The following is a 13,904-nucleotide window of genomic DNA, read 5'->3' as shown; positions in this document are numbered from 1 at the left end:
AAAAACACTCGGTGTACCAAATTGCTAGTGTACCACAAAGCAGATTGATGGTAAAATAGTGTTCTTTGGTAACCCCGCTTCTACATCGTTACTAGCAGAAATCCCGACAATAAAAATTTGACATCAGGTAAAAAACTATGACCTCCATATAGCTATTATGCAACTCTTGTTTTTGATTTTTAGGTTCCGTTTGTTTATTGAAAAATAAGTCATTTGAAGAATATTTTTCTACAAATAATTGCTTATATCGCTTAATATAAACAATCGATAACAAATATTTTTATCATCAATAACAATTTATGTTTAAATATGTTTGTGTACGATGAAAACATATTACGTTCATTTATTTTTATAAGTGATACAAGCGATTAATTTTAAGAATTTTCTGCAGTGCAGTGAAATAAAAGGTAGCAGCTGGCCCAAAATGCATTTGTTTAGTGGGGTAGAGGTTAGAATTTTGTGCATCTGATGCATGTGAGCTCGACTAATTCCCTGAAGAACTCTCCCGTCCTTTAGGTACGATACCAATTTTGTCCTGGACTGTTTTCTCAAACTTTCACTCTACTTCTAAATCTGCCCACACGTCAAAAAACACTTTTAGTTTCTTCAAAGTTATCAACTTCAGGGACCGTTAGAGGTTTATTATCAGAACCCGCATCTTCATCAGTGTTTTTGATAGTCTTCAATAAACCAATTGCGATTATTGGACGTACGCGCAGATTTGAGACTAAAGTGGATGTTGATTACTTTTTCGAGACAAAGAAAAACATTCGGGATTGAAGCAAAAGTCAAGGAGAATTAACCCCAGATCGCGTGAGATTTCAGAGCTGAGCCCTGTCTTTCGACGGTGCGTTCGAATCGGGCTCACAAATATGTGGTGCGCCGAAGGGTTCCCAGGATAGAGCGAGGGTTTACGGCACAATACACATGTCGTGTTCTTTGCCATCTTTAATGCAATCACGAGATTGCATTCCCTCTCCTGCCCTGCCAGAAGGAAGCTGTGACTGAGCAAAGAAGGAGGCTTTCATCTTCTTTCATGTCCCCAAGGAATTGACACCTGTGGGGACTCTACTTTCGTGGCTAAGTGGTGGATGGAGTACTGAATGCTTTCTCTAGAAAGTTGGTACTCATTGAACTGTGGGAAACTGATAATTTTCACATTGTCTATGGCCGGTTTTTAGTTTTACCGTCGTGATTTTCGTTCATCGAGATGAATTTATCTCGATTGTTGATCATTTGGACCCTTTTTCACACGTAAGATCTTACGATTAAACGTTACGATGAACCATTTATCCATATGGAATCAGTTCCTCCCACGAAGGGCGGGCATCGAAGGAAGTCTTATCATGTAAAAATAAACACCGCGTTTTAAGATTATAAGCCATATTGTGAATTTAAGATATGGGAGGGCCGATCGCAAGTACTACATAGCTTTCCCTAACAGGTGAATAATTAACATCATTTTGAGGTTAATTAGATTTTTTTTTTGTAATGTGTAAATTTAGATTATTAATATGTTTCCAAATCTTTCAGTGAACAATTTAATTATGACAAAGGCTCTAAAGTGACAGGACGGTGCTAACTCCGAACTTGATCCGGAGAGTTTTCTAACATCACAAAATAAAACATTTGTCCTCTTTCTTCAACCCTAACATTTTTTCTTCCCTGTTAAAGTGTCAAACTCACGACAGCATTTAGTGTCCTACCTGCCGTTCATCATTCCTTTTTGGGTAAGAACTTTACTCTGGATATTTGAGTTTGTACTTGTTTTTCAATTGAATTCTTGAACTTTTAATTTGTCTATTCAAATCTTGAAATTCATTTAAATCCTATGATCGAATTTCTTCGACTTTGATTAACTGATTTGGAATTGAATTGACGTAACTAAAATAATTCTGTGAAGTTCAGAAACTTGATTTTGTAAATTTTGAAATTTTGAACGCTTAATTGGAAAAAAAAAAGAAAAATTTCAGGGTTCGAAAGTTCTCTTGCTTTCGTTTTCTAATTAATTTTTCGCCATGCCGTTTCGTGAACAGAGATCTTTATTCAACGCACAAGATCACATGATACGAGGAAGCAATGAACAAACAATTAATTCGCTTTAGAGAGTGACAAAGTTGAAAAATTTAAAGGAAACCCAAAGGGTTGAAGACTATAACTGAACTTTTGTTTGATTTCTTAGCTTAATTAGCTATCTACATGCTTGGCATGGTCCCAAAACCGTACATCCAGAGCTTGAATCTTGTTCCGTATAGCTTTACCATCTGCCGTCCTATATTTCCGCGATCATGGCCGGCGGGAAAGAGCTTCTCGGTCGGCGAGCAAAGACACGGCCCGCGACGTTCATACCGTTCAAAGTGCACCGGCCGCTATTCCGCCCGGGGATGTTTGTGCAGGAGGAGCTGCTCGACGGCGGCACGGGCCCCCTTTGGAGCGACTCGCCAATGCTCTTCAACCACTCTTCTTCCGGTAGAGGTCTCGTGGCGAGGGTGAGGTCGAGATTGCTTGAAACAATGAAGAGGATGCTAACCAGGAAAACAATGGTTGCCGTGGAGATGCGATTCATATGATCATGACCCATTTTGGAGATGGAATCTAAGGTTTCTTCAAGCCTTCAAGTTTTAGGTTAGGAGATGGAATGAGTTTGAAGTAGTGGCATGAGAATATGTATATATATACAAGGCAAGTTAGTGGCCTTTGTTGAGATGTCAATTGTCCGAGTTGACTCGATTTGGCCGCGGTTTCAAAAGCTCGAATGGGAAAAGTCTCTTGTTTTTAAAAACGCGGATGCTTGAGCAACCAAAAAAGAAAAAGAAAAAAAAAGAAAGAGAAAAAAGAAAAAGAAAAAGGTTAATACGATGGAAAAATCCTAGCTCGTACACACATGATACGTTTACTCTCCATTACTTTCTTACCATGAAATTACTGGCTGGATGACACATGGCAATAACGGGGTTGACTCGACAAGCTTTCATAAAAATCCGAGAGATGAACAAATAGATTTCCAAGAACATCCGAACGAATCTTCTATCGATGGTTTGGTTTGATCCATAAAGCTTAATGTTTGGAAAACTGTTGCCCTTCCTCCTTCAAAAGCACATACGAACGGATAGATTTACCCTTATACTAGCCAGGTCAGCTCAATAATTTCTTGATAAAATTTGACGGAAGCTAACAGAGAGTAAAATATGCCACGTATGTATCAACTTGTCGTTTGGTGACCTAATAATTAGTTTTTCGTGGTATTAACCCAAAAAAGAAAAACGGGTTATCATTCTATGAATGGTTTTTGACTATACGACCTTTGACATAGCGATTCTCGCTAGATCTATCGGTCGGTCGATCGCAATTAAGTCCTTTGGCTTCCTCGGGGCCGTAGGAAGCTCAGCCTCTTGCTTTAACAGCCACGCGATGATTCAAGTTCGGGGTAGATTTTCGGATGTGGAAGCCTGACTTCTTGACCCGACTCCATCGTGACGTGTGGACGAGGGAGGTAGATCACGTCTGGGTAGCTCGATCTTTCCTTTCCGACTGAGATGGTCTTCAATGTCCAGCACCAAAGCAATTTGCTTTTGACCGCAGACGTGAATTTTGGGTTTTGAAGGGAGAAAGCGAGCGCGATAGAGGACTTCCTCAAATGTTTGGGTGAGGGCCGGCACGGCAACTTTTCTCATTGCATAGATTGGGGATAAAGAAATCTTGTTCATTGTAGGGGGAATAATGAATTTCGTAAATATCTAAGTCACCCAGTTTCACGTTCAAACAAGAATTGCTATGTTTAAATATGTTCCCTAATATAGAGAATTAGCATAACACATACATTTTAGGCGAATAATTTGATTATTCGTATTACAACGTCTGAAACACCTCGGCGTACCAAAATCGCTGGTGCACCACAAAGCGGATCGATGGTAAAATAGTGTTCTTCGGTAACCCCGCTTCTACATCGTTACCAGCAGAAATCCGGATAATAAAACATTTCACATCGTGTAAAAAACTATGACCTCCATATAGCTATTATGCAACTCTTGTTTTTGATTTTTAGGTTCCGTTTGTTTCTTGAAAAATAAATCATTCGGAGAATATTTTTCTAGAGATAATCGCTTATATCGCTTAATATAAATAATCGGTAATAAATATTTTTATCATCGATAACAATTTATGTTTAAATATTTTTGTGTACAATGAAAAAACATATTGTATTTATTTATTTTTATAAGCGATACAATAAATTAATTTTAAGATTTTTTTGACAGGTCATTCATTTTTTACAAAATAAAATCACCGTTTATAAATCTCTCTCTCCCTTTTTCAAAGATCTCTTCTCAATTGTCGGTTCAACCATTTTCAAATCTGACCTTCCGATCTTGCATCCCTTCCGGTTCCGGCACGCCATTAAGCGACGGGTGCTCTTTGCTGACCGCATCACGTCCGATTTTCCCAAAGTCAGAGCAGAGATAACATCGGATGTTTAAAAGTCAACGAAAAGCTTTTTTCGGTTTAAAGAGTCAACGAAAAGTTGGGTAGTGGATTTAAATAGACTGAAAATGGAGATAATGTCAAGTCAGAACCTTGGGAAAGGGAGATGCCATGGAAAGAGAAAAAAACGTGTTACAGAGTATTGACTTTGTTTTTGTATTTTTTCAATTATTTTCTTTGATGGGTGCATTTTTTTTTTTATTTCACTATTTTGATGCTGGTCAAACCACAATGTTGACTCAAAGTAGCTGCCCGTCTCCATTATTCTAAACTAAGAGTCAGGAAATTGGTACGTTGAATGATGTGACAAACTATTATCGGATGTCGAATATGGTCGGTCGGCTTAAGTTTATACTCGCAGTCTACCATAGAGCTTAATTGTTGATTTTTCAGAGAAAAAATTTGTAAAAAAAGTCTTATATCTATTGTCCTTGTGTCAATTTAATTTCAAACCTTTCAATTGCGCAAATTAAATTTTAAACCTTTTGATAATTTATTAATATAATCTATCAGATCGCTTATGACTCGAAATCGCCGACATGAATGCCGACCATCATGCGCAACATAATTGGGCGACGTGGATAAATTTTTAAATTTTTCTGAATTTTTGTTACCTTTTTTTTCATGGTCTTTCCTTTCTTTTTTTCCCAAATGTGTCTGATCATATGATTGGCATTCTCGTAGGCAATTTTTTTTAAAAATTTTCCAAATTTTTATTAATTTTGTTTGTTTTTGTCATTTCTTTCTTCTTCTTTTTTCCCTCGATTGTGGCCAACCATTATCGGCCAAAGGCGAGGGCGTCGGGCCTCCCTCTAATCCCAGCAAGGGCTAACACCGTTGCATGTTGGCCGTCAAGGGTCGTGACGTCCTCACCTGGAGTGGGTGAGGGCCCCGATGCCCTCACCGACCATGAACAAGATCATGAGGGCCGCGACGCCCTCGTTGGCCATAGGCAAAAGGTGCGGAGGCTCTAGCCCAAACCAAGCAAGGGTGTGGTGGCTCTCGCTTGTAGTTGACAAGGGAGCAAAAGACCTCGCCTATGGCTGTCGAGGGCCACTATGCCCTTGCCTATGCTAGGCGAGGTTGCTAGCCCTTGCTTGTGGCTGACGATGAGTTATAAAAAATAAAAAAAAAGAAAAGAGAAAAGAAAATAAATAATAAATAATATTAAAATTCAAGAAAACATATGAAACAATTATAAAATTTGTCCACACCAACATTGATTGTGTCACGTAGAACGGTCGACATTCAAGTCAGCCATTTTCGGCCAAAATTGACCGGATGGATTACATTGACAAATTGTCGTAAATTTTAAAACTTAATTCGTATTATTGAGAATTTTAAGACTAAATTGGTACTAGTACAATAGATTTATAACTTTTTATTTGTTTTTTGTTTTTTAGACTAGTCTTACTATACCTAATATTGGCCAAACTTAAAAACCCAATTTCTACTTTGGTTATTCTGGCAACTTAGGCAATTTTTTTTCAGGTGTAAGAAGTTTCTGCAAGTGTCTGAGAGCTCCAAACATTCCCCTGTAAATCATATAAACAACAAAAACCAAAACCAAGCAAGAATGCTATACAGATACGCATTGTCTGACAAATCATAAGAACTGGTTTATAGCTAAACAAGGACACATTAAGCTCCTCTGCTAATGCAGGTCCTTCTACTTGATGCTGTACAGAAAGTAGCAGCACATGAAATCCCTTAAATCAGCGAAACATGAATAGTCATTAATGACACAGGAGGATCCGAGTGCCGATGAAATAAACGAGAGAGTCCCTACATTTTCTCTGAGAGGTGATGGTGTTGAAGCAAACTATTCTTGAGAAACTCCACTATTAACCACAAATATAAATATGTAATAAGGTCGTTCGAGTAACTATTGCAACGAGACAAAAGCAATGAGCATCACATTCGAATAAGTCGACACTTAGGTGAACATGAGATACTATACAGGTCAAAGAAGCAACTAAGAAAAATAATGGTATATCAAATACCAATCTAGAGCCCAGAGACGATAACAGTGCCCTGGTTAAATCACTGCTCTCACCAGTGTACAAAATACTAGTTGACTTTTCGACGTCAACTAGTATATGAATCGTATTATTGCATCTACATAGCAAATCAACCCTTGTACAACTTAATCACTCAAAACTCTTCTTTCTGTGATGGAAAAGCAAAAAATCTTCAAACTCTGGTTCAACTAAGCAAACTCTCACCATTCTTCATATACTATCAGGGAAAATGCAAACAAGCAGCCAAAAAGAGAGGGGATCTAAGAGAACAACCCAATGTCCGGTGTAGAGATCGTTTGCATTGAGCAATGCTGTGAATGGACATTCTGTGAATCTGTATACACGTTTCTCCCCAGCCTATGACCATAGTATATTTGTGCTTCTAAGGTCATCAGAATTCTACTTTCACTTACATCTGCGAGAACAGAAGGTACATATCAGGAGGCTGAAAGCTTTTGAAAACCCATGTGCAGAAATTTCACGCTACAAAGTTCTAATCATGTTAAGTACGACAGTCACAAAATTACTTGGTCAAGCACATGCATCAACCTAGTCATTGCAAAATGTTAAACCTTTCTCATAAGAGAAATCTTCTCTCAACAAAAGAAACTTCCAACTGAGAACTGGAAATTTCGACACCCCCCCAAAAAAAAAAAAAAAATTGAGAACCGAAAAATGTGCATGCGCGAACCCACAAAATGAATAATATATCAGAATGAATAACAAAAGAAGCGTTGTATGCACCCAATCAAGAGCTACCACATATCCCAACAACTTGCAAGTTGCTTTTGAAGTCAAACCTTTTGCAAAAACCTGGAGAAAGTAAATTCAAATGATTTATATCGGTGAAATTCTTGTTTTCTATACATAACATGTATAATGCAGAATGAGAACACTTTTCTAGTGCTTATAAAGCAATCAGCTACATCTGTCAACATCACTGGTAACAATTAATTGCAGTAAGAAATCATCCTCCCCCTACTTAACACGAAAGAACTAAACTTACAAACCATTTTCATGATTTGATAAAGCCAAAAATTACTATCATTGCTTTCTCTTACTTCCCAGAGAGTAGGAAACATTATGGATACAGCTCCCATTGCAAAGATATGGAGGAAAGATGGGAGGCTAGGAGCAAAGAGCTAATCTGAGAGGAAACGCATAACTTTATTAAAACCGATCTAACATCATACAGTCGAGAAATTTCTTTTTCCACAATTTTGGATTTCTTTAATATATCAAAGAGGAACATGAACAAAAGATGATTCAGCAAAGCCACATTAAAGCGAGAAGAGTTTCTCATGTTAGTTTGAAAACCTACCTTTACAACCCATCAGCATCAATTCTCAAGGGACAGCTTCATTACTTCCTGTCCCAACTCTCCGTAATTCTTGCAACTGAGAAGCGATATCATGAATGAATTGAAGCCCCTCATCTCCAATTCTGAGGTACTTAATTGTACGCTCAAGAAAACAACGATCTGCCTCTAATGCTTCCAACCTCTCATACAAAGAGTGGACCTCGTTTCTAAGAGAAACCAACTCATCCCCTTCAGAAAGCGATACAGAAGTTTGCTCGTTGGAAACAAAATCCTTATCTTTCTTGCTCAATAATAATGGATTCTCCATCATGGCACCCTGTCCTTCCTGGGAACTTAAACTACCTTTTGATTGAGAAACATCATTTGGCACAGATATACGACTATCTTCTGCAACACCGCTTTCAGAATTCTCTGCTCTGCAGTCTAGCTCCTCTGAGTCACATACCTCACCACCTTTGATTTCAGAATATCCACCATTAGCCACCTCAAAATTTTTGCTGTCCTTAGGAGACAGGCCAAGTTTTTGCTCCAACTTCTTCAGAAACTGCAAAATGCGTAATTTTTCTTTTTCAATCTCGACCGCAGATTCTGTAAATGCAATTGTTCTGGTTTCCCCAATGACCCTATCAGCGTGGTCAACTTTATCATGGCCACTCTTTTCTACAGAAATTTCATTTCCCTTGGCTTTTTCAGTAACTTCGCGACTGCTGGCCTCTAAATGAACCGACTCCATAGTATTCTCAGACAGTGGTTCATTCGAGTACTTATCCCTGTAGAATTCAAGCTCTGCTTCAAGATCTTGCATGTCCTTCTCCCTATCTGCAAGTAGGTCGTTCGACTTTTGCAGAGCTTCCATGTCATATTCAGCCTGCTCTTCCATCATTCTAAGATACTGTAATGCTTCCATGTGGAGTGTTGCCTTCTCCTCCTGCAATCTAGTAATCATGGCCATGGCTTGATTTGTAGCGATTGCAGAGGCATTTCTTTCTTCCTCCAACTCCTTATACAAGGCACTCATAGATTTTCTATCATGCTCAATCTGACGTTTCAATCTGTCAATTACACTTTCACCTTCAATCTCACTGACTATGCTCCCATCTAAAGACTCAAGACCAGACTCATTTCTCTCGAGTGAGATTTTCTTTTGAGGGACCTGAAATGCAGTTGAGTTAGGAGCATCAGATGCTCTAAATTCATCACTATGAGCAGACACTTTTGGACTCATATCATTTCCAGATTGCTCAAACCCTCGAGTAGCAGATAACTGTGAGAACAAGTTCTTCAAGTCTTCACTAACTCTGGAACAATCCTTGGCTAGCCACTGCTCAGCAAGCACACCGGACAACTGCCTTCCCCTGTTGCCTACAGCTATCTTATAGGCATCGCCAAGATCCAAAAAATTTGGCGCTTGTGCAAAATGGTCAGTACACACAGTATTTGTTTCGGCTTTGTCAACTGCTGCAATTGGGTAAGTCTCTTCCTTAATAACTCCGTCAGAAGATGTTGCCGCTGTTCTCTCATCTTCATCAACTCCCATAACACCTGTGCAGATAAAATCATTTCATTAAAAGATAAGCCATTTGTCTTAAGTGCCAACTCTTTAACAGCTACAAATACGAAAAAATAAAGTGACAAAAGCATTTAAGTTCAAGTTCTAGAGTCAGACATAAATACCGTGATTTTCTTTCCAAATTCGAAGGATAACCAAACATGATTATGTAGTATAAGCTCCATCTTCTATTATAGAGGCTTCAGAAGATTGAGAAATTATTTATCCGAGCAGAAGATGAAGAAATTATATAATGCATAAATTGTGATGCATACAAGGCATACACACTACCTGTCCATATTTCTAGTTGGCTCACAGATAGATGAAACATGAGCTAGAGTGTTATGAATAAAAAGTGTCCAAAATGGGAATGTAATAGTCTCTTAATAATGAACAATATATCCCGTTAAACATTCTTAATCGTCTGGAGAGAGAGAGAGAGAGAGAGAGAGAGAATGAAAACTTACAGCTCTCTGTTAGTACTCCCTCAGAAGTGCTGGTGTCATTTGCTGCAGAAGGAATTTCATCGAAGGAAATAAGTTCAGGTAGAGCAGCTGAAGCGGCTTTGGTATCAGAATTATCAGAACCCTGGCAATTAATTTCACCCAAGCCATGTTCAGCTGTAGATGCAACAGAATTCCCACCAGGAGCCTCAACAACATCTAACTGCACTTGGGAAGCTGGAGAACACTCATTCAACGAAGCTGGATCTATAAGTTTATCTGAATTCGCATCATCACCTAGTACCACAATTGGAGGCTCGATTGGAGCACAATCAGTTGCAGATTCTTCTTTGAGACACAATCCTTTAGGATGCTGAATGGCTGTTTCATCGTCATCTGAAAACAGGACATCTGACTCGGTATCAGAAGTAATTTTGAGCTTGGTGTATCCTACATGAGACAACAAATCTAGTCCACGATCTTTTTGGAGAGGAACTTCTTGTAATGTTCTATCGTCATTCTTCTTCAGGCTATACTGATAGGATCCAACAACGCCTGATAAAGGAACATCTAGATCCACAAACTCACAGCCACTTGATTTCGTGAGCACCAATTTTTGGGCATAACCTCTAGAAATCCATGGTTCATTACAGCACGTGCAATGCGTTCTGCTTGAACTACATAGATTATGATCCTCAGAATCCTCTCCCAATTTACCCACCAGCAATCTGTATGTTTCAGCATTTGACTTGTTAATTGTAGCAAAGGAGAAAAGGCAATTCTCACACATCCCATGAACATCAGCGAGTTTATTGTGAGCGTGGCAGAGAACCAAGGATGAGATCTCCGACTTGTGGTTGCCGCAAATCATGTCCCAATAAAATCCTACCTTTTTATCACCTAGAACATGATCGAGTCTAGAGCACAAAAGACAAGGTGTTTGCAACCCGCAATAACAAGCGAATTTTGTAATCAAGTACGAGAAAAGGGCATTTATGAAGAGCACAAAAATGAGAAGCCATTCAAGAACTGCTGATGACAAAGCCTCTGCAAATCCCTGGGTTATCTTCTCCAGTTTAACATAAGAGACTTCTTCAGCAGCCATGCCCAGAAAAATTCAAGCGACTTCAAAAATAGAACTTAACGAGTAACAGAATAATGTCCAATCTTCCCAAAAACAAATTAATAGGCTCAGTCCCGGATTGCTCCTGCAGCAAGTGATAAGCAGCAAAAGAAAAATTTATTCAAAGATGCAAAGATATGCATATCAATATACAGAATATAGTTAGGATGTAATGCATTGACAGCCTTCTCCCTATCTTGACACATACAAAGGACACATGTGCCTATGATGGTGTGCGACTCACATAGAAGTATGTGCTATGCATAACGGTATCATGATGCATGCAAAGCATTCACACATAGTTGTATGCAAGTGTATGAGCTTTTGTAAGCAGGCAACACAAATGGGCCAATACAACAAATTCAAGAACCATTTTATTAGCGTGCAATCAACTGTTTCCTAAAAAAGTTCTACCGAACTCTCCGGCAACATAAATTTAACAAGTGTGATTCCAATTAAGAAACAGACTCAATGCTTCTCATAATTCCATTTCCTTTCTCAGACAAAGAAAACAGGAGTGCCAAGAATTGTATAGCCTCATTTCGCTTTTCTCGACGGCAATCAAGAACAGTTTCTTTACCTTCCGAAAGGGGTAACTAGAAAAGAGTTTGCCACCCACAAATTTCACTTTATCTCTCTGAGACTTTGTGGAAAAAATAAAATAAAACATGTCCAATCAGGGAACAAGCTTCCAAACACGTATCCAGGCTTAACGTACACTGAAATTGCCCCAGAAAGAAGACCAACTATTTGTAGAAGAAAGAATCAACTGCCATGCAAACAAAACATCACCACCCAAAAAGCAGACCATCAAAGGCAACAATTTTTCAGCGAACGAAACCAACCAATCTCAACACGGACTCATTCATCAATCAGAACAAAGGAAATCATAAACGACGAAAAAACAGTCGGATCACGGAATCAATGATCAACCTGTGAAAAATCAAATCAATAACCCCGAGCCAAAAAGATTACCTGCTCATGCGATGGAAACTCAATGGAACAGCTCTGGGAATTCTCCGAAACAAGAGCCAGGAATGAAACTGATCGATCGATCGATCGATCGATCAATCTCTCGAAGTCGCCAAGCCGAGCCAAGAACTGGGTCAATAGTTTTATGGGAAATGCCAACCGAAAGTTCGAGTCTTTTCAATGTTTTCTCTCTCTTTTTCACAGCGAATCACAATCTGCATTGCACGTAGTTTTCCCCCACCATAGTCGTGGATGCATTATTCTTTTGTTAAAAAGAGCAAATGGGCCTACGCATAATATTCGGCGGTTGGATCATAGACAATGTTAGAAAAGCGAGAAGAAAACATAGAAAATATGGAATAAGTTCGCCGACCAAAGAATGAAAAGTCGGCTGCTGATCCGAAAAGAGAAACCGACACCGGTGACAACAATGTGTTACCCACCAAAAAAAGGTAAAGCCAACAATGGAAAGCAGAAATGACACATTTGACCCCCGGATCTTCTTCAACCGCCACGGAGAGCCATTCCTCGGAGATTGGTTTCATCTTTCAGTCGAGAACCTTTTTAAGAATCCGTGCTACATGAACGTGAACAGGATTGGATATGGCAAAAGATCCTCAACCAAGTTCTTTCTGTTATAAAACATATTACTAATCAGTATATTTCATATCGCGTTTCCATGCCATTAGACATATCATTATTGACCTACGAAGTTGTCGAAATTCACTATTTATAAGGCTGTTAAAAAAGAGATTCGATAAGAAGCAAGTGATCGAAAAAGTAGAAACCTGGACTTTGACTGGCTGGGGTTTCATTTAAGGTTGCTAAGGAGTGTTGTCAGGGCACTATCAAGTTTACCAAGAAATTTTCAATTTTCAAAGCATCGGCGAACATAACGAGCGAAAATAAGTGCATTGAAAATTACGCGCTTTCCATGTCGAGTTAGTTAAGAGGTGTTTATTAGATGAACTTGTCGATAAAGTCATTCTAAAAAAAGGAAAAAAAATTATCGACTTTACAAAACCTTAGGCCAAAATTTGTCAAATCGAGAATTAATTGTATCAAAATTAGGAAAACTTTTCCCAATGATGCTTGGCTTGCCTTCCATTAGATACTTCATTCAGAATGAACAGCCATAGAATCAGATTTATCAGAACAGTACAAATGTAGTCTCCAATCACTGGTGAAGTCCATAGTTCCAAAATGCTTAAGGGGAGACCGACAGCCTGGTTTAGTACCCGTGAGTTTGACCATAATCAAAGCCATAACCTCCAGTATGACCTGGATTAGGTAGAGATGCTTGAGTGCTGTAACATTGGTCCAACGAAGCAACAGTCTCTGTCTGAGCTGTTGCAGCCGCTTCAGCAGTAGAATTCTGCAGAGGAACAATTCGGCAAACCAATATGCTCGCGCGCACACGCGAGCACACCAAAACTGGAGCTTAGTGCAGAAACAGAAACAGGTGGACATTTCCAATCGAAGTGTGACTCCAAAGATGTGCCCACAAGCACAGTGGCGCATGTACTCGAGCCAATTCCTAGAAACAGAGGGAAACTGAGGTTTTTCAAATCAGCAGGAATTAGTAGTTCCGATTTGCATTTACTTGTAAAGCGTTCTTCCCTAGGGCCGAAAGATCGTTTCCTGTACCGGCTGCTGTGCTATCTGAACCTCAGAAGCAGTTCTCCTGATTTCAACTGTCATTTCTCCAGGAACTCCCCTAGCTTCCTAGCATGGTAACAGCAGCGCCACTGGCTTATACTGGAGAATGTTCACAGCTGCACAAACTTGCACTGAATTCTCAACTTCCAAGCCCTTGCTGACAATTGCGAACCACACACTACGCTTCGAGCAAAGGGAAGAAAAGGAGGGCCATCGATATGAAGAACAGTTGGATGGATTCATCAAGATTCGCAGGTAAACGAACAATGATCAAACGTAGGATTTCTCCCCCCGCCAATTCATTCAAGAGCGAAGGACAACTCTAGGACTAAAAATA

The 13,904-nt window shown here is 39.2% G+C and overlaps 2 protein-coding genes across 5 annotated transcripts in view; both read right to left on the bottom strand.

Moving 5' to 3' along the window:
* Nucleotides 1–13,904, bottom strand: part of LOC125315459 (putative disease resistance protein At3g14460) — a 707,586-nt gene that overhangs the window by 589,597 nt on the left and 104,085 nt on the right. The window lies entirely within an intron of this gene.
* On the bottom strand, nucleotides 6,541–12,271 carry LOC115734431 (myosin-binding protein 1-like). 4 transcript variants are annotated; one of them, XM_030665214.2, is made up of 4 exons: nucleotides 11,912–12,271; nucleotides 9,838–11,030; nucleotides 7,822–9,363; nucleotides 6,541–6,915 (listed from the first exon to the last, which is right to left on the bottom strand). In XM_030665214.2, exons 2-3 carry the CDS (start codon nucleotides 10,916–10,918, stop codon nucleotides 7,847–7,849), a joined length of 2,598 nt encoding a protein of 865 aa, XP_030521074.1. In that variant the 5' UTR covers nucleotides 10,919–11,030; nucleotides 11,912–12,271; the 3' UTR covers nucleotides 6,541–6,915; nucleotides 7,822–7,846. The 4 variants fall into 4 exon arrangements, with proteins under 4 accessions (XP_030521074.1, XP_030521075.1, XP_048136490.1 ...); XM_030665215.2 differs by having other exon boundaries at nucleotides 9,838–11,021; XM_048280533.1 differs by lacking the exon at nucleotides 11,912–12,271 and having other exon boundaries at nucleotides 7,822–8,080; nucleotides 8,192–9,363; nucleotides 9,838–10,929.

Source organism: Rhodamnia argentea, chromosome 6, assembly GCF_020921035.1.
Source record: "Rhodamnia argentea isolate NSW1041297 chromosome 6, ASM2092103v1, whole genome shotgun sequence".
NCBI lineage: Eukaryota > Viridiplantae > Streptophyta > Magnoliopsida > Myrtales > Myrtaceae > Rhodamnia > Rhodamnia argentea.
The sequence above is the reverse complement of the archived record's forward strand: the minus strand, read 5'-3'. Positions and strand labels throughout refer to the sequence as shown.

What these genes read in the sequence shown, in the direction of transcription:
- LOC115734431 (XM_030665214.2), bottom strand. Translation starts at nt 10,918, where the DNA reads ATGGCTGCTGAAGAAGTCTCTTATGTTAAACTGGAGAAGATAACCCAG. An exon ending in GGGAGTACTAACAGAGAGCT is followed by an intron (nt 9,364 to 9,837) that starts GTAAGTTTTCAT and finishes TTATCTGCACAG; the next exon opens with GTGTTATGGGAGTTGATGAA.